We start from the raw sequence: 18664 nt of genomic DNA, 5'->3' as shown, positions 1-18664 counted from the left end.
CAATACTTTTTCAGCAGGTACCATACAATGAGTCTGGTGCATGGCTCAATATTGGTGTATAGAATTTATTGACAGTGACATGAATCAGTGTTGGAGCCCCAAAGTTTACAATGTATGTGGTTATATCATCTTTTTCAGTCTCAGTGAGAACTGCTTCAGGTTGTGTTGGCTTCAGTCCCCTGTCAGTCTCAAAGTGGTATACATCACACTGGAATGTGGTAGGAAAAGCTGTATTTTTGTCTGCCTGAAACATCACATCATGTCAAATCTTGACATCCCAGCCCAGATATTCAGTCAGGCTATCACCACTCCGCTCAGACTGAACTCGACCTCGGAGCAAATTAAAATTAACCAGAGGACTCAGGTCAGTTTGGGTTAGAGGTGTTTGAGTGTGTGATTTTTTTTAATCAAGGAAGCGGTCGAGCATCTTCTGGATGTTTTCAAAGGCATGTCTGCCCAGATAGTCAACCTGCCCGGCCTCCCACTGCCTGCGATGCTCCAACCGCTCTGTCTCCGTTTCTGCAGCCTTCTGCCATGATGAAGTGGGAGAATAACAAATCAGTCTTTAAAGGGAATTTATCACAAGAAACATCAGACTGAATTCAGGCTAAACTTCAGATTCTAGTTTCAGGCTCTCAGAATGTGCAGCTGAGCATTTCAAATCTCAGAATCGGTGGATTGAAATTATTCTTTATTTCTTTGCTAATTTCTTTGCTAATTAAATCTTTGTTAATGGCAATAAACCATTAACTAATGCCTCATAGATAAGTAATAGTGTCCTAATAAGAAAGACTATATTTATAACAACAGACATGATCAATTGTTGTAAAAAAAAAAAAAAAAAAAAAAAAGTAAAGTGTGGCTGGAGGACAGTTATGGATTTGGGGGGATAACTGACACTTAATTAGGATTAAGGGGTGTATCATTAAACACAACAGTAATATCCTTTATTGAAAGATTCACATTTTATATGAGAAAAAGCAAAAATGTGACTGTTCCATCAAAATCTTGGTATGATAATGGCTTTTATGCGCCCCCATATCCCCAAATATGCTCCGAATCTGGCACTGAGCTTTTGAAACCAAACTAAAGTGGAGCTGTGGAGAAGGAGCAACATTTAGAAGAGTCAACATGAACAGTCACATCATCCCTGCTGTCATTCGAGGAACTCATGTGATGCCTGTTTATGTGTATAAAAATAGCATCATGCAAATACAGCAAGACACACATCTGAAAACACACCTCAAGCTAAAAGAACACTGTTGTGTTTCTTGACTGCTTTAGTTACTAGTTAATATTCAGTATTCCATACGTAAAACATATCAAATATACATTGCTGAGTGTTGATTAAACTGCCCAATATATCCAGCACATCAAGTTCTCAACATTAGCATTGACATTAAAATGCTGCTTCAATGTTAATGAATTATTCTTAACATAGACATTTTGCATAATAAATACTCTTACAATGTGGGATTGTTTCTTTTTCTAAAGGCTGCTACAAGGAAGTTTAATTTTTTGGTTAATCCTGGCTGCCCCTGTGGAAAAAAAGTGTTATGAGCCCCACCACGTCATGTCTCAGGATGTCAATCTGGCTGGCACCAGACAACAGAGCTGCTGTTAGGCTCCTCAGTTCATCCTAAGCACGTTTTAATTTGATGAATTATCCGACCTGATGAAAGCCTTTTCACACCAAGCACTGATTTTGTTTCTTATGAAGGTATTCACACCACTGCAGAACATTTATGCTGGAGAAAGCTGGAGAAAAGATATATGCAAAGATCTCCACATCAGCAGACTTCTGCCTACGGAAATAAACGTTTGACTATTGAAAACCTTTGTTTTAGATGATGTCTAGGTCAAAATGAGAGAAAATCTCATCATCAGTTTGGTCTCATAACATCCAACAATGTATGACAAACAGCACAACGACTACCTCAACTGCCAAGGAAAATATATGTCTTGAGGTAAACCAGCAGCTGGGATATAATGATGGTAATGTAGCTGTTATTCACTTGATTACATTATATGTTGGTCATGGACAGGGGCTGTTGGCAAGATGGGGTCCAGGGGGGGACTTACTGAGCTCATTCACAAAATGCCAATGACCAAATCTAATCCTAAAGTGTACTTCATAGGGAAAGTTTGCATGCAGATTTTCCAAACTGCTTGACTTTTAGTCAAAATCCAACCCAATAAGAGCCATTTAGAACAAATATAGTAACCACATACAAGGAGCCAATCTTCTCACTGATGTGGCTGTTTGCTCATGCATCTGGCAAAAGATGCAGAAGTATCACCGGATTACACAACAGCTTCTCTCCTCAGGCTGTGAGACTCCTGAACTCATCCTTAACAGTCCACCTCCTTATACACTGAAATAAAAGATCTCCATAATTCTTCCACCACTGGCCTTAACCACTGTTGCTATGCACTGTTGAATTAGAATAGTAGCAAATCTATCAGTGATTGAAGTTGGAACCAAAACATGACACCGTAGTTGCTGTATTTATTCCAAAGTGTCGCACAAACCTGAATCAATTTGAGCTGCAGACTGTTGTGAGTATGGTGCATTGTAAGAGGTGATTGTAACAAAATGTGAGGTTCTGGGTTTGGGAGGTTCATACTGACAAGTTTACATACAGGATTTGTGTCCAAGGCCCCATCATTGACCTCCAACTCCTCTGGTTCCTGGATCTCTGCTCTCTGTCTGTAATCAGATGTTGCTGACCCGTTCTTCAGTGATGTGTCATCTGCATGAGAAGACTACACACACCATCGTCATGTCAGTCATGAATGCACCACAGTAATGGCTGTACGCTACAAGGAGTCAAATCACATAGTAGCAGAGGTTTAAACAAGACTCGGTTCTGCTCCATTTTCTCTGCTGAGTACTTGATAACACTGTTGATCTATGTACATGGCTGTTGTCATACTGGAGGGCGTGTGTCTGTTCGGGCTAATCTTACAAGCTTGTATAAACACAATGCATCAAGTTGAAATGAATTAAACAAATGACAGAAATGCAATGAGAAGCTCACAGGCCTGTGGCAGATAATAGGCTCTGTGTCCCTGTGTTCTTTTCTTCTGCTGGAGTCAAATGCAGTCAAGCAGAAATACTCATAAATTAACACTCTCATCTACTGGAACTAACAAGAGGCACTTGAGCTGCCTAATAACCCACCATAATAATCACCATGATATATTGTAAACACAAGAGGCTATGCTAATAAGGTCAGTCATTAGGCTAATGAACTGATTGATAAGCAAATATTTCTACTGACTTGGCTTCAGAGAACATGTGTGACTTCAAATGAACTGTGTCTGAAATTCTTTTATGGGCCATTTGTTCTTACAGTTTTCCTCTGCTTCCAGTCTTTGTGCTAAGCTAAGCTAACACATCCTAGACCCTTCTCAATATGGGGTCAGAGTGTGAATTTGATAGCAAACAAGCAAACTTCTGTGCTGAGCTACTATAACATTATAATGCTGTTTGTTCTAAAACTGACTGTTGCAGTGAATAGTATCGTGTTACAGATTTAATGTTTTTTGTGTGTGAGAGACATGATATTGTATACCAGCTATGCCCAAACTTAAGTATGACGCAGCCCAACTTGAAATTGGAAATTGACTTTTTTTTCTGATCCACACATGAGATGAAGATGGAGTGATGTTTATTGTAAATGACCTCTTGCAGCCCACCTGCAGTGCCTTCATGGCCCACATTTTGGGAGTCACTGCTTTACACACTACAGTTGATCAATCTATACATTGTAAAGTCATAGTTAGAGTAGTTAAAGCAGGTCTAAAGCCCTATTCGCACAGGACTAGTATTACCTGGGGACCTCAAGTGATTTAGAAATTACCCCACCACGTCTGTGTTTCATGCGGCGCATTCACACAGGATAAGCGAAGTCTGTGTTTTAACTCGAATTTACTGACATTATCCCCCGGGTCGATCGCACCGGAGCCCTCGTTGGAGCAGCACAACTGATAGATATGGATATTTTTAATATAATAATAACTGGTGAGCCTGTTGAAAGAGTGAAAAAAGTTCATTTCCGCATGCTGCCATGCATGTAATCCGTCTAATCATCTTTCGAGATTTCGCTCTTCTGATGAGCCTCCTGAATTTGCACCCAAAATGCTGTCAAAACTTTCATTTATAATTGCCAACGCAGCCTCCATAATTCTCGACTGGGAAAAAGGCAGAAAGAAGGCACGGAAATCACAAAAAACCTTGAGAAAAATCAAAAAACTACCCTAAATCACAGGGATGCCAAGTCGCACGGGACTAATATTATCACATGACCTCTGTGTTTGGCGAAGTATGGTAGGTAATTTGCGGTGGAATTTTTACTTTACAAATTACGGGCATGGCAGATTCGCACGGGATTAAGATCACAGACAACCTCCGCAATTATTACAAATTACTGGAGGTCCCCAGGTTATACTAGGGCTTATGAGTAGATGAGTCTCCATATTTGTTGTGATGATCTCTGTAGTCTCATTTAGACACTTGTTAGCAACTGCCATTTTTAGGACACACAATTCAAACCCTGGGTATTTAATTACGCTTTTTTTATGTTGTAGAAAAATATAAATTTAAATCTCTTAAAATAACCAGTGAAATATGGAGCCAGAACAGTCTCATAATGGATAAATGCACACATAAAGGAATAAATGCACGAAAAAGAACTCACAAATGTATTTGGGGAGTTGTATATATATATGACTCGATACACAAATGCATTTTCAATGCACACACAAATATGCTTCAATCCATATATAAGTTAAAAAAACAATCACATATAAAAATAAGATTTGTAAACATATTTGTGATGCGCACACAAATATTTCTTGTTTTGAATATGTGCAATAAAAATTCACAAATGTACAAATCGTCAGTTATTTGCAATTTTCACCAAAAACATATTTGGAAGTTGTTTGATATATGAATTGTCAAACGCGCATTTGTCTCAGTGCTTTTAATTTGTAAACCTCCCTGCATTTGTGTGCGGATTTTTGAGACTCATCTAGCGCGACTCCGATTCCCAAATCCCAATCAGATGTCTTACTCCTTTACAGCTAATCACATGAGTGCCTCCCCACGAGTGGTTTTTAACTGACGTCATTACACCGCGCAACGGATCTAGCCTATGGGTGCTGCCATGACAGATAACTACTTCTGCTGGAGGTGGTCTGTGTCCGGTTGCTTTGCAACTGCATGACTGACTGCTGCCGCTAAGCTAGCCCTAAACAACTAGCATTATGTCATAAACGCTAAAATTGTTTTTAAAATGAGCTCAGGTACAACATGTGCAGTTGTTGGTTGCCACAACAATTCATGAAAACTGAAGGTTTTTTCAGAAACGTCTTCTGTAGAACATCAACAACTTCGACAAACATGTCCGTGCCCTGCACCCTACACGCCATGCTGAGGAAGGAGGAACAGAGACAAGCGTGGCTTGCGGCTTTGACTCCAAAATAAATATTTGGGTTTATGAATATCTTCCACAGAATAGCTGCTGCATGACTGCATGACTTCCCTAACCCGGCAATGCACGAGCAGCCGTCTGTCTTCACAACTTCACTTTCCTTCAGCATTATCCACGCTGTATGTTTAGCTTGATTGACACTCTGGTTGGGCTCTACTGCTGCCTTCAGAAATATAAACTTGCTGTGTTTCTTCAACAGTACTTTCCCTATTTTGTTACTGTGCAGGTAGTTGTATGCTTCTGTGCTTTTGTAACTACGTAATTCTCCACCGTCAACACCTTCAGAAAATATAACATAATTAACTATGTCGATGTAGCTAACGTCGGGCCATTGCTTCATGTCATCTGCCCACTCCGTGAGAACTGACGGGTGAGGCACTGTCCTCACGACTTTTTAAAACATCTGTACTGTGTATCCACCTCCGATTTTTGTCCATTTTGTCGCTTTCTTTGTGTTAAAAGCTGGTTTTTAGAGCGAGCATGACAGCTACGCTAGCGTAAACACAGAGTTCAACCGGAAGAGCAAAGCCGACTACCGCTATGAACCATGGGTAAACTCCAAGATCCGTTGCACGCTGTAATGACGTCAGTTAAAAACCTCTCGTGGGGAGGCACTCATGTGATTGGCTGTAAAGGAGTGAGACATCTGATTGGGTGCAGACGACCCCCGTTGTAGACAAAACGCATTTGTGAATTGGAGTCGCACAAGATGAGTCTCAAAAATCCACGCACAAATGCAGGGAGGTTTACAAATTAAAAGCACTGAGACAAATGTGCGTTTGACAATTAATATATCAATGCAACAACTTCCAAATAAGTATTTGAAGAAAATTTTTAATGCACATTTAAAACAAGAAATATTTGTGTGCGCATCACAAATATGCTTACAAATCTTATTTTTATATGTGAATTTTTTATTTAGTTATATATGGATTGAAGCATATTTGTGTGTGCATTGAAAATGCATTTGTGTGTCGAGTCATATATATATACAACTCCCCAAATATATTTGTGAGTCCTTTTTCGTGCATTTATTCCTTTATGTGTGCATTTATCCATTATGAGACTGTTCTGGCTCCATAGAGAAAGGCAGGTGGTAAAAACCTGTTCAAAATAGCCACTGACTTCAAGACAAGTGAACCAGCATTGCAAAATGCTAACTTTTTTTTAGGCACTCAAATGAATTAGGTTGGTTAGCCAGTATTATAAATTATGTGAAAATTTATGAATAGAGCTGTATTATTGCAGCTCATAGTGACTGTCTGAATTCTTAAAAGTTATATTATTTTTAACATACTTTATTCAAATGTACAAAAAAAACAGTAGGAGTTTTAGCAATCATCAGAGATCACCGAGGTTCCGTAGGAATTTTGTGTTTTTGCACACAGCTTCTTCAGCAAGACACAAGCATGAAAAGATCATAAGCTGACACATTCTTAACACTCTCACTGTAGAGCTACTGACTATCTAACCAACTCAAATGTAAAATAGTTGATTTTCAAGTTTTATTCCCAACTCATTAAAAACTGATACTTTTGGTTGGCAGCCGACCGGACGTACAATCCCAAAGCGTCACTATTTTACAGCAACACAAAATAATAGCTATGATAAAGTAAACAGATCAATAGTTTGGCGCCTCATCTTACCGTCTTTGGTTGAGACGGTGATTGAAGTCTCTCAGGGTGGGGTGAAAAATGTGCGAGCAGTGAAGTGGAGCCATCCAGGGTTTCTCTAAATGGCATCTTGGCTTCTTGGACCTACAAAACAAGGGAGGATGTTGAGTGTTGGGAAGAAACCAATACCAAGGCTGGGCAGTCATGTGTCGCGTTTGGCTGCCAGTCTGCATATTTATGTTCCAGCCAAATTCTGCAGCAGCTTATGTGACTGGTTAACAAAGCTTCAGCTAAAGAGGGGGAAGTCATCAGTGAAATGTGCTGCTTGAGTGCTTTGGAGTGAAAATCTGCAGAGCATTCACTCAATATGGCACATGGTTGACTTCCTGCACAACAACACTGAGTGGTACTACTGAACAGCTCATATAAAATCAGAAGCATTATATAGGGTTCATCAGTCAAACAACTACCAATAAACATTTTAACTGTGTATTACCATAAAATTACACTTTTTTAACAGGTCACATATTTCTCTACAGTTTACAGTATGTTCAAAGAAAGGTTCTGAGATTAGGATTTAATGGGGCACTAACTATAGGGATAATGGAGATTTGGCTCACATCAACTTCAACTAATGCTTTTTCAGTTATGGTTTAACATGGAATATTTTAGTCAGAGCATAGCAGGTAGGCTGAGTGTTGTTCAAATCCACACACAATTTCACACATGTGGAGAAAAAGGCTTCAAATAATAAATTAATCTGGTCTACAGCTTTTAAGTGTTTTCCAGTTTTTTAGAAGATGGTTCAGTTGTCATCACAGGACCTCAGTATGGAACAGTAATCACTTGACAGCTGGTCCATGACCTCTGACCTCTTCCCAGGAGATGCAATTTCTGCATTCTAGTAAAAAACAGATGTTGAAATTTTCCTAGGTGTAATTTCCAGGAAAGTTGAGTGGCGTTTCATTGTACTTTTTGTCCATAGCAGGTTGGGAAAATGTTTGAGTCCTTTGTTGTCTGGAGTGTAACATGAGACAGGTTTTCTGCTTCTTGTGTTCATTCAGTCTCACGCCCAGGGTTACCATCTTCCCATCACGTGACCAAAGTTCCATGCCTCAACCATGTGATGACAACTGACCTTTCTCCATGACAACTGAGATACGTTAAGACAAACAGACTCTTTTCACAGCAGATATTTTAACCTTTGAAAGTAGGAAAAATACAAGCTACAATGACATGAATCATATATTCCATTTAAAGTTGTAGTCTGTAACAATTTTTTTGTCATATTTGCTAAAATTATCGTTATGATCTGACAGTAGAATAAGATACAGATAACCTGCGAACAAATCCACTGTCTGTGGGTCCACCCAGTGGCCCTAATTTGGTTTGCAAGTATATACAGCTCCCAAATCAACACAACCAATCAGTGCCAAGGGGAGTGTCTTTGAAGTGACCGGGCAGTAATAACATTAGTTTGTGTTCAGTACGCTCTGAAGTGGTTGAATTAGTTTAGAGAAATAACATTACTATCACATTACTCAAGCTTCAGAAAGGCAGCATGGCAAAAATTTTGGCATCAGGCACTCATCATTGTAATTTAGGTCATTGTAATTTAGGTTTACACTGTGGCTGTGTTAAAGAGCGTCTGACTCACTACTTTTGGGCAAGATATTGCTCCCCTGGCAAAGCAATCAATCAGAAAGAGGAGATATTTCACATCACATATTTGTTCAAACCTCCAATACTTCACTGGTCTGTTTCCCTGATGATTTTGAATCATGGTGAAGGTATTCCTTCCACCACAGAGATACAAAGCGGCCCATAGAGTCTGAGGGGCCTTTGTCCCTCCGGCTGCCGGAACTCCAGGGTTTCACTGCTCCTGTGAAGTGGACAATTTTCGCACTGTGTCCAAACCTGCAGAAACAAACCTCCAGCATTTATTGAGGTCAAAAAACATAAATCAGATGGTACAAACAAAGGTGAGATTGAAAGGTGCAATGTGCGGTCAATGATGCACACTGTTTTAGGACAAGATTGATATTTTACAGGACCCTAACCATGTTTTTATGTCTAAACATTTCTATAAAGGTGTTGTGAATTTTGTATTGTTTCTTTCCCTGCACTCATTGAAATTATTTATTAAAAATATGTTATCATGTGACCAAAGAGATAACAACAGAGCTTTGTCCATGACATCTAAGCACTTTTTAAGGACCAGTTTGTAGGATTTAGATGCAGTGAGGTTGCAGATTGCATCAAAAAAAAAAAAACCTCATGTCAGCTTCCACTAATAGAAGTACTAGAAGACAAAAACAAAAAGGTAAAAAAAAAAAAAGAAAGGATGAACGGCCCTCTAGAGTTAGTGTTTTGTTTTTCCATTCTGGGTTATTGTAGAAATATGGCAGACTGTGGAAGAGGACCGACTCTCTCTGCAGATATAAAAAGGGACCAGTAAATAAATCAATGAGGATCAGTCCTGAAGTCTGTTTAGACAGAAGCACATTTTTTTACAACACAATTGCATGCATAGTCAATAAATAGATGCAACTGGATGCTAGTAAACTTAAATGTTCTCTAGGCAATATAAATTAAGGTGAAAACCCGGTCATGCTGGTCAATTTAACATTTTTTAAACTTGACTGATCAATTACCGCTCATCCTGAGGCTTTATGAATTTTCATAAATATATAGAATAAAGAAGGAAAAACACTGAACCTGAGGTTCCCTGTGAATCTCATGACATATTGTGCACCTGAATACCACTTCTGAATATCTGTTCTGTTACTCCTTCCACCACTGTAATCTTAAAGGAACAGCTCATCCAAAAATGTGTGTTCAGTCATTATCTCCTCCGTTCATGTTGATGGAAAGTGAGGTGAAGTTTCATGGTCCACAAAACATTTCTGGAGCTTCACAGCCAAACAGCGTTGCAGCATTCCCCTAAACTGCTGAAGTAGCTGGGAACTTATTTTAAAACAGATTCAAATTCAACATTCATTAATAAATAAAACCCTTATACCTTGATACGGTCAAGTGCTCTCACCCACTAGCATACATCAGCTGAGATGTACAAAGATGTTTTACAAAAAAATTCCATCAAAATTTGAATGCTGAACTTTCGCTTGTAACTTAAAATTTAACGTAAATGGTTGTACATTGTGCTTGAAGTACTATACTTGTAGTATGTAACTCCAGCTAAAATGACATTCTATGTCTCACTATAACATCTTCTGCATGTCTTGTATACATATGTGACATAGATTTGTGAAAACTGGTGAGTCCAGTTTTATTATTTCTGGCTGAAATTATGCCAACAGAAGTCCGTCCCTAGTTCTAATAAACCAAAATTATTTCTTAATTTAATGATGAAAAAAACAGACTAACAACTGTTAATCATGCAATAGAAAGTCAATGTCAGCCTGACATGAGGTTAACTCTAATCCACAAATACGAAACTGTGTGAGCCCAGTATAGAGACACTATAATGGGACACTTCCCCAGGGCAGCGCAGGCACACTCACTGTTGGAGAGCAGGGAGGTAGCTATAGACAGAGCTGCCACTGAGGTTGTAGATAAATGGCAGGTGTTTACTGATGTCTTCCACTGGCCAGCTGCTGAAGAAGCTGTTCAACAGGCCCTGGTCCCCTCCTGACAGCAACAAATATACAATATATGAGAACAACCACCTTTAAAACATTTATAAGTAACTGCCACTGTATTACTAAATGAGCTGTCTATATGTTTGATCATAAATCATTCTATCAGGAGATATATTTCAATGTCGGTTAAGAGCGGATGTCACCTTTGAAAGGAAAGTACACCTCGATTACAAATACGCATGTTTTTTTTTAAGTGCTATGTATTACTCACACCAAAACAAACTAGATGGTAAAATAGTGCCACAGGTAAGAGGATAAATGTGTATTTTGAATTAAAACTGTCCCTTTATGGGTCAACTATATAATCAATCCATCTATAGATAAAAGATTCATCAACATTTTGCTCTATGTAACTTTAGTAAGAGGGTAGGATCACAGTGTTACATACATGTTTACATCATATTGTGATATTCTGATGTCATGAGTTCTGTTTGTAGTTAGCACCTACATTTCAACTGACAAATTGTTACACACCTGTGATATGTATTGACCACTCAGAAACTGTGGGGGGCGCCAAATCCAACAAAATTAAAAGTTCTACATATTCCAATATTGCAGAGAAAAACATTTTCAGAGGTCGACATATCAGACAATATTGTTATATACACAGAATATACATAAACACACTTTTTTGCAATGATCCCTCAAATGTGATTGACAAAGATATTTAACGGAGGCAGGTCATTTTCGGTTTAACAAGGAGCTTCAGTATCTAAAATTACAGCAGTGCACCAAATCAGCAGATTGACAATTTGATTAATTAAAATAATTATTAATAATCCCAGGTATATTTTTCAGCATAATTTTCAATTAAAAAAAATATTTGTGACACATCGGACAACATACACACAGATTGGCGGGGAACATTTTCGAACATTTTCCTGCAGCTTGTTATTGGGCTTTAGGGTTCATAAGTCTTATATATCAGAATCTCAGCAACTCACACCAAAACTATCGAGATGGATAACAGCACCACAGGTGAGAAGGGAAAATATGGATTTTGGATTTTAGGGTGAACTGTCCCTTTTTAGGTAACACTGAGTAAAAAAAAAGAATAAAAATTAATCACATTTGCATAGAGCTAAGCCTCTGTGTGATCCTCTCTTTGCATCAACTAAACTTTAAAAGAGTGGCTCAATCAGCCCTTAAGTGGCGGATTCAAGTTGTTTAAAGAGTAGGGATGCAAAAAATAACAGGCTGTATGCAGTGGGGCACCAGAGCGGAGAAAGTCGGAACATATTTATTGTGGAGAGGGCACTATATCACAATTTATCTCTTAACAGCCTACTCTTAACAGTCTACTGAAAAACATTAATTATTCAGTAATATTCATATAATTTTAGGTGTTTAATATCACCATTGTATATGTATGCGCTGAACAATGGAGCACTTAATTTTATACAAAGTAATAAACAATGAACAAACACATCTTTGGCCTCTTATGTTACTTTGCTATGAATGTATTCTGTTGAGTTGTCAGCGTCCAGAGCACACAGCGTTTTCTGCTCTGAAGCCAGACGTAGCCATGTATTACCATCAAAGCTTCCGTGCTGCCGGGCGTGACTCAGTAGGCTGGTGTGGGTGTGGAGCGAAGGTCTGAAGACAAACACACCAGAGTTGAAGCAGTCGGGCCAGCCGGGGTCAGGAGCAGCTGACAGCTCCTCTCTTTCGAACAGTTCGTCCACATTACACAGAACCTGAGGGGAAACACTACTGATTGAGTGGTTAAATCTGAACGGCGGGCCGCTGGGTATGTGGGCGGGAGCATACCTGTGGCTAAAACACACATATTAAGGTTACATCTGCCAAGAGACAAGACTGACTGACTATTTTAAAGGGTCAGTTCACACAATAAGCCCAAATACAACATTCTAACAGGATTATCTTTGAGACTTTCTCTGTTTAAAGAAGTGGTGCTGCAATAACAATTTGACCTTTCATCCACACAAGCAGATGGACTGGTATGGCACCTACATGCCAAAGACTATTAACATATTGATAATATATGATCATTTCAACAGCTTCACATCAGACCTGGAGGTTATCAAGCATGTGTTTGCCACAGAGCCGGCAGACATTATCAACAATAATCAACATTTCAAGAAAAATATTCCACAGGCTTTTTGTTAAGGGAACCAGGGCAATACTGAAGAAGAAGTACAGAACTTGTGTAAAAACAAGTGTTTACTCCAGTAAAAGTAATAAAGTACAGGCTCTGAAATGTACTCAGAGTATTAAAGTCAAAAGTATCCTTCTGAAGGATATTACATTGAAGCTCACGTCATATTAATATAATTCAAAGACCATTAAACTTAAAGATAGAATCAGTATGATTTGTCCCTGCTGTTCCTGAACGCACCACAATGATAGTTGATTGTTGAGTGTCATTCCCAGGATGTCAAATAAGCACATTTTGAGTTGGTTAAGCACCTCAAGCAGCAACAAAGTGAGGAAGTAAGAAAATCTCTGCAGATATGAGACACTAACACGCCATTTCATCTTGCTATGTCTGCCGTGCGTAATGTGCACTGATAGGTTGAAATCAGTCTTGTGATGTTGGCAAGGTGGCGATTACGCCCAGCAAAAATTTCCCCTTAAATGCATTGAAACTATAAAAACAAACCTGTTTTGAAGCTGTGAGGAGGAGAAAGTTCAGATTTTTCTGTTAAGATGTCAAGAGGGAAAGCCAAAGAAATACTAAAGTAAAGTACAGATATCTGAAACATGTAATGAAGTACAGTAATTAAATATTTGTTACTTCCAATCTCTGTTAACTAGTAAGGTGAGATATGGCCGTAAATAAGGGTGTCGGGGGGTGGAGAGACTCTGTAACCAAATCTTTCAAAAAAGTGTACAGGAAGAACAGTTACACTCAGTTACTATTAATTCAGAAGTTACAGATGAAATCATAAACAAAAGATGCACAAGGCCAAACATCTTGCTAGATAATTCCCACAATATTAGAATTAAAAATGTTTATATCATGATTATCATGATATCACAAAATTGTAACACCCTTAGTTAACATAATGATTTGAGGAGCGGAGGAGACTGGTGTCTTATAATCTCGATATGTAAAAAAAAAAAATGCTCAAATGGCTTTCCATTTTGCCTCCATCATAAATCTGAATTTCATTTTTTTTAAAAATGAAACATTTTATAAATCATTGCAGAGTAAAAAAGTCCCATGAGATCCAAGTGAATTATTCAAAAAATAGAATTCTTTAAGATATGTAGTGAACTGGCTCTACTTCTTCTGTCTGTGTTTAATGAAATGACCAACTTCCTTGTGCTGTGGCGCAAGCATCAATCTCTTTCTTTAAAAAGATAAAGACTCCTTTGAAATTCCAGTCATGTGGTGCAGAGCCACTTCCCGAAGCTTTTTAAGCAGCGCCACAGTGGATGATAATAAGGTGCTACTTTGGTCTTTGGTTATACTTTGGTTATGCAGCATGTATTCTGCAAAGTAACTATATTTATCAGATATATGTTACAATATTTGTCTCCAAAATGCAGTGAAGTTGAAGTATGAAGTAGCAGAACTTGGAAATAACGTTTTCAATTGGTATTACAGATATTCAGACAGACTGACAGAAAACAATGTGAATCTGTTCTTCAAAACCTCGGTGACACTGTGCCCAACCTCATCAATAACATTAACGGTGATAAACATATTAAAGTCATATTAACTCAAATGTTTTATCAAAATGAAATCATAAAACAAGACAAAAACTTTATTTCTTTAAATCCAGAGTATTCGTTGTAGAAGACAAGCCACAACCCCATTTGGCATGAGCACAAGTCATTGTAGGATAGAGAATGTACAGTCCATGATGTGGACTTCGCCACCATCAACTCTGTGGATGTATGTGCGTCAGTGCAGGTATAACCTTGAGATTATATGTGCATCTGTGTTTACTGAGCGCAGTCTTCAAACACGCCTGCTCCCGCTAACATGAGAACATGTTTGCACTGACCAAACAGAGAAAGAACTGAACATAACGATACTCATGGTCTTAACATGTCCTGTGTGGGCATTGATTTGGCTTCAATGACCGATGCTGAGGCATTGGCCAACAGTTCAGAGCATGTATGGCCCAACAGCATGTTGATTTATAGATAGCTACAGATGTTACCAGATGGTGATGTACAGAGTGAACAGGATGATCTGGCCTTGCTGAAGGATCACTTTATTCAACAGAGCTCTGTGTGTTGGTTTCTAGGAACTATTCCTTTGAAGAATGATCAAAGCTCTGGTTTAAAATATGTGAAACATAATAAAAAGAATAAATAAGGAATAATGTCTCTTCAGGGTAAACAGCTTATGTGTATTATTATGGCTCTTGGTTTGTTCTGGGTTGTTAGAAAGCTTATAGACACTGTTATTCTCCCACTGTGTGATACTAATACTATAATACTTTGTGCCATAAACAGTCCTGTCCTCCTTTCTAATAAGGCACTAAGGATGACAAGTTTAAGATTAAAAACTGAATTTATCTTCTCACTTCCATAGCTTATGGCTAAAGAACAATAAGTTATTATGGCTGTTTGGGGCAACTTAACACGAGATCAAACTCATGTGAGTAACATGAGGTGAACATATTTAACCTTAGCTAGTTTGATAGCATTATATTAGGTGGGTGTGTTTCAGTAACGAGTAAGCCCCTAGGATCAGCACCAGGCTTGAAGCCAATTCTGCATAGTGGCAAAATTATGTCACAACAATTTAACATTAGCTCAAAAAACACGTTTCCCTTCAGCTTGTATCGTGAAAGAAGTGGCTGTAAAATGGTGGATACATTTTTTTCAGAATCAGAACCACCAAACCCACAAAATGATTAATTTAATTTGCATTTGATCCATTAGTTAAATAACTTTTGGGAAGTTAAAGATACAAATTTGGAAGTGCTGCACCATTAAATCATTTTATTTCTAGTGATGAGCTAAACTGGAATTTAGCTGCTCTGCTCTTAAATCTCTTAATATCTGGTCTGCAAGCTCATCTGGCTATGCAAGGCAGAATATGCAGGTAATTTCATATCCAAGTCAAACTTTTTTTTCACTAAGCAGCTTTCAATGGATTGATCAGAGCCCTGCATGAAATGCAGTATCCAAATTACCCTTATCAGTACACACAGCTCAACCCATGCTACACCTCATTATTAGATTTTTGGTGGGTACGTGGAGAAAAAAGCACTCCCAAGAGATGGCCGTTACCACCCACATGGAGCCTCACAATGGCTGTTGAAAAACGCAGGGGGTGATGTTACCACGGCTCTGTCAACTATTTATAGTCTATGTTTTTATCATCAAGTAAGGTGACTGACTAATCACTTTCAGCCCTTACAGCCCCCCCAGGGGGGGATCAGCTACAGGCAGATATACCCAACCAATGGCCATTCTGCTTGTTAAGAGGCAGCTTTTGTGCAGTCTAAACCTGCTCTGTATGAACAGTATCGTTATGACAGAGGTTATCTCTGTTATGATTTGGGGCTAGATAAATAAAATTGACTTGACTTGAAATATAAACTCAACTCATTTTCACCAAGATCAGCACTTCATAACAATCTGAAACAGTCATACAGGTATTCACATAGTGCACTCAGCAGGTAACTGTATGCTTAGCGAACTCACGAGTGTGTCTGCATCCAGGAAGACACATTTACTGTACTGGGTCAGAGTCCAGCAGTGGATCTTGGTGAAAGTAATGCCGAGTTCAGGACGTCCCAGCATGAACAGGTTGGGCTGGTCCTCACTGTCCATCACGTCCACCATGACGACCTCGTCAAACAGGTTGCTAAAGGAGAGCCTAATGAGACATAAAGTCTGAAGGGTTAGGGGCCATGTCAGCTGAAATTTGGAGCTCACAGATGTCCCCCATTGCCAGAACCATCACCCACCTTTTCTGTTCTGAGACGTTTGGGGTGACCATGACGACAATGCTGCGAGTCGTCCCGTGACGCTTAAGACTTTTAGCCACCACTATGGCCCCCATGCAGTATGAGTCTGAGGTGACCAGAGTGACAAAGGCCTCTCCAGCTAAAGAATGGTCAGATGACATTAGGAAGATATGGGATTAGTTTTCATACCTATTTTACAGCACCAATGTTACAAATAATGCGCCTAAATAATGGCAAGATTTCTAGATTTGATCACTGAAAAAAGGTTGGTTTTTACAGAGGTTCCTAAATTTCACCTTTCCCTTTTGTTGGTGTGAGCTCATTCTTTCAACGAGCTCCATAATATCTACAGCAATGTTTTGCTTAAAAGGACACCAGAAGGAAATGCACAGGTGGAACTAATAAACTCAATGATGGCACTATTCCAGCATTTCTTGTAGGGCATAATCAATTTTCATCATTTACACCTGTGGTACACAAGTCGAACTGCCTCCTGGAACAATCAAATCTGTAATTTTCCTGAAGGTAACAGTACGTTTCATGTAGTTGTGGCTGTAACTTCCAGGAAAGAGTCAAATAATCTTTTCCTCTTTTCATTTTTGAAGGCAATAGGAGAATTTGATTTCTACTCCTGATCCCGCATGAAAACTCTAAATAATGAAAGACGCTTTAAGGCCTGCATTTGTCCAAACCTTCATGTCTGATTATGAACCACAGTGTCTGGAACTACAGACACTAACCTATTTTGTTCTGTGACAGATGACTTCCACTGCAAGACTATCTATAACAGCATTTTCTCACAAAAGGCCACTGATGACTCATTTTCTTTCCATTATGCTTTCAGCGTGAGGGTAAAACAGTCTTACGTGCAGTATTAAGTGTGAAGTGATGACAGGTGCTTCAGATTTTCATTTTCCTGGCCTGCAGTCACAGGCAGAGGCATGTAACCTTTTGTCTGCAGCCATCTCTGGGATACGTGTGGTGTTACATTTCAATTGGCACGCAGTTTGAGCAGAGTGTAGAGGGGTCTTTCCATATTTCTAGTAAACATGGGTCACTACAGTGTGTTCTGTATAATTTAACAACCGGAGAGAATTACTATTCTGTTCCCAAGGTTCACAGCTGAAACTGCGGGTAATTCTGGGACACAAGTCTTTTATTTATGAAGCTTACTTAACCTGAAGGTGAACGAGCAAATGGGACACCATTTATTCCTCACTAGAATTCAACAATAGAGGACTACAATTACATTTCATACACAGATTAAATAAAACCACCTACCTGACATTGTTGATGTGTGGTGCCTTCTGCAAATCCAAGACTTTATTTATCCCACAAGGCAGGCAGAAGTTTGTTGAACTTCGATGGAGATGGTCTCTCATACAGATTGCACCTTTGCACCAGATGATACTGGAACCTTAAATACTGAGGAGATGAATTACTACTCAACGGCGTGCGATGAAGTCATATCCCATTCTGTTTATGACTGGAGCAGAGTCACAGAGTAAAGAGCTGCCCACTGTGTATTCCCCTCTGTTTGGTCAACTGGTCATTCAACTAGTAGAAAGAGAGCTTTTCCAAGTGTTGTGCAACAGGCTCAACCTTCACAACCTGCAATCTGCTGATGCAATGTTTTAACTTTCACTTTCCACATGTTGGTGCATCGTTCTCCATGATACACAACTCTGAACTCTACTCGAACTCCTTGAAATCCAGTGTCCCCCTCAGACAATCATCTTGAGACCCACACAAACCAGTCAACATCAATTAGATGTAAATGTCTAAATGACGTAAAGATTTTCATTTGCAGTCACTTGGCAGGCTCTTGTTACACACTTTCGTTCCAGTGTGTGGAATTTAGTGGCATTACGTGGTATGGCAGCAGATTGCAACCATGGGCTACTGTAGAAACATGAATGTGCCAAATGGGGAACTCTGTGGAAGAGTACATGCTACACACTGGACCTTAAGTCTAACGGATGAAATTAAAA

The 18664-nt window shown here is 39.0% G+C and overlaps 1 protein-coding gene across 1 annotated transcript; it reads right to left on the bottom strand.

Annotated features, from left to right (window-relative positions):
* Positions 1-247: 247 nt before the first annotated feature.
* On the bottom strand, positions 248-18194 carry gyg2 (glycogenin 2). Its single transcript, XM_030410400.1, has 9 exons — positions 17955-18194; positions 16674-16812; positions 16408-16582; positions 12308-12470; positions 10636-10762; positions 8851-9028; positions 7145-7255; positions 2644-2766; positions 248-529 (listed from the first exon to the last, which is right to left on the bottom strand). Exons 1-9 carry the CDS (start codon positions 17959-17961, stop codon positions 404-406), a joined length of 1149 nt encoding a protein of 382 aa, XP_030266260.1. The 5' UTR covers positions 17962-18194; the 3' UTR covers positions 248-403.
* Between the last annotated feature and the right edge of the window lie 470 nt (positions 18195-18664).

The sequence above is a fragment of the Sparus aurata genome, chromosome 24 (assembly GCF_900880675.1).
Source record: "Sparus aurata chromosome 24, fSpaAur1.1, whole genome shotgun sequence".
Classification (NCBI taxonomy): Eukaryota; Metazoa; Chordata; class Actinopteri; order Spariformes; family Sparidae; genus Sparus; species Sparus aurata.
Note: the sequence above shows the minus strand (reverse complement) of the source record. Positions and strands in the feature narration are given on the sequence as shown.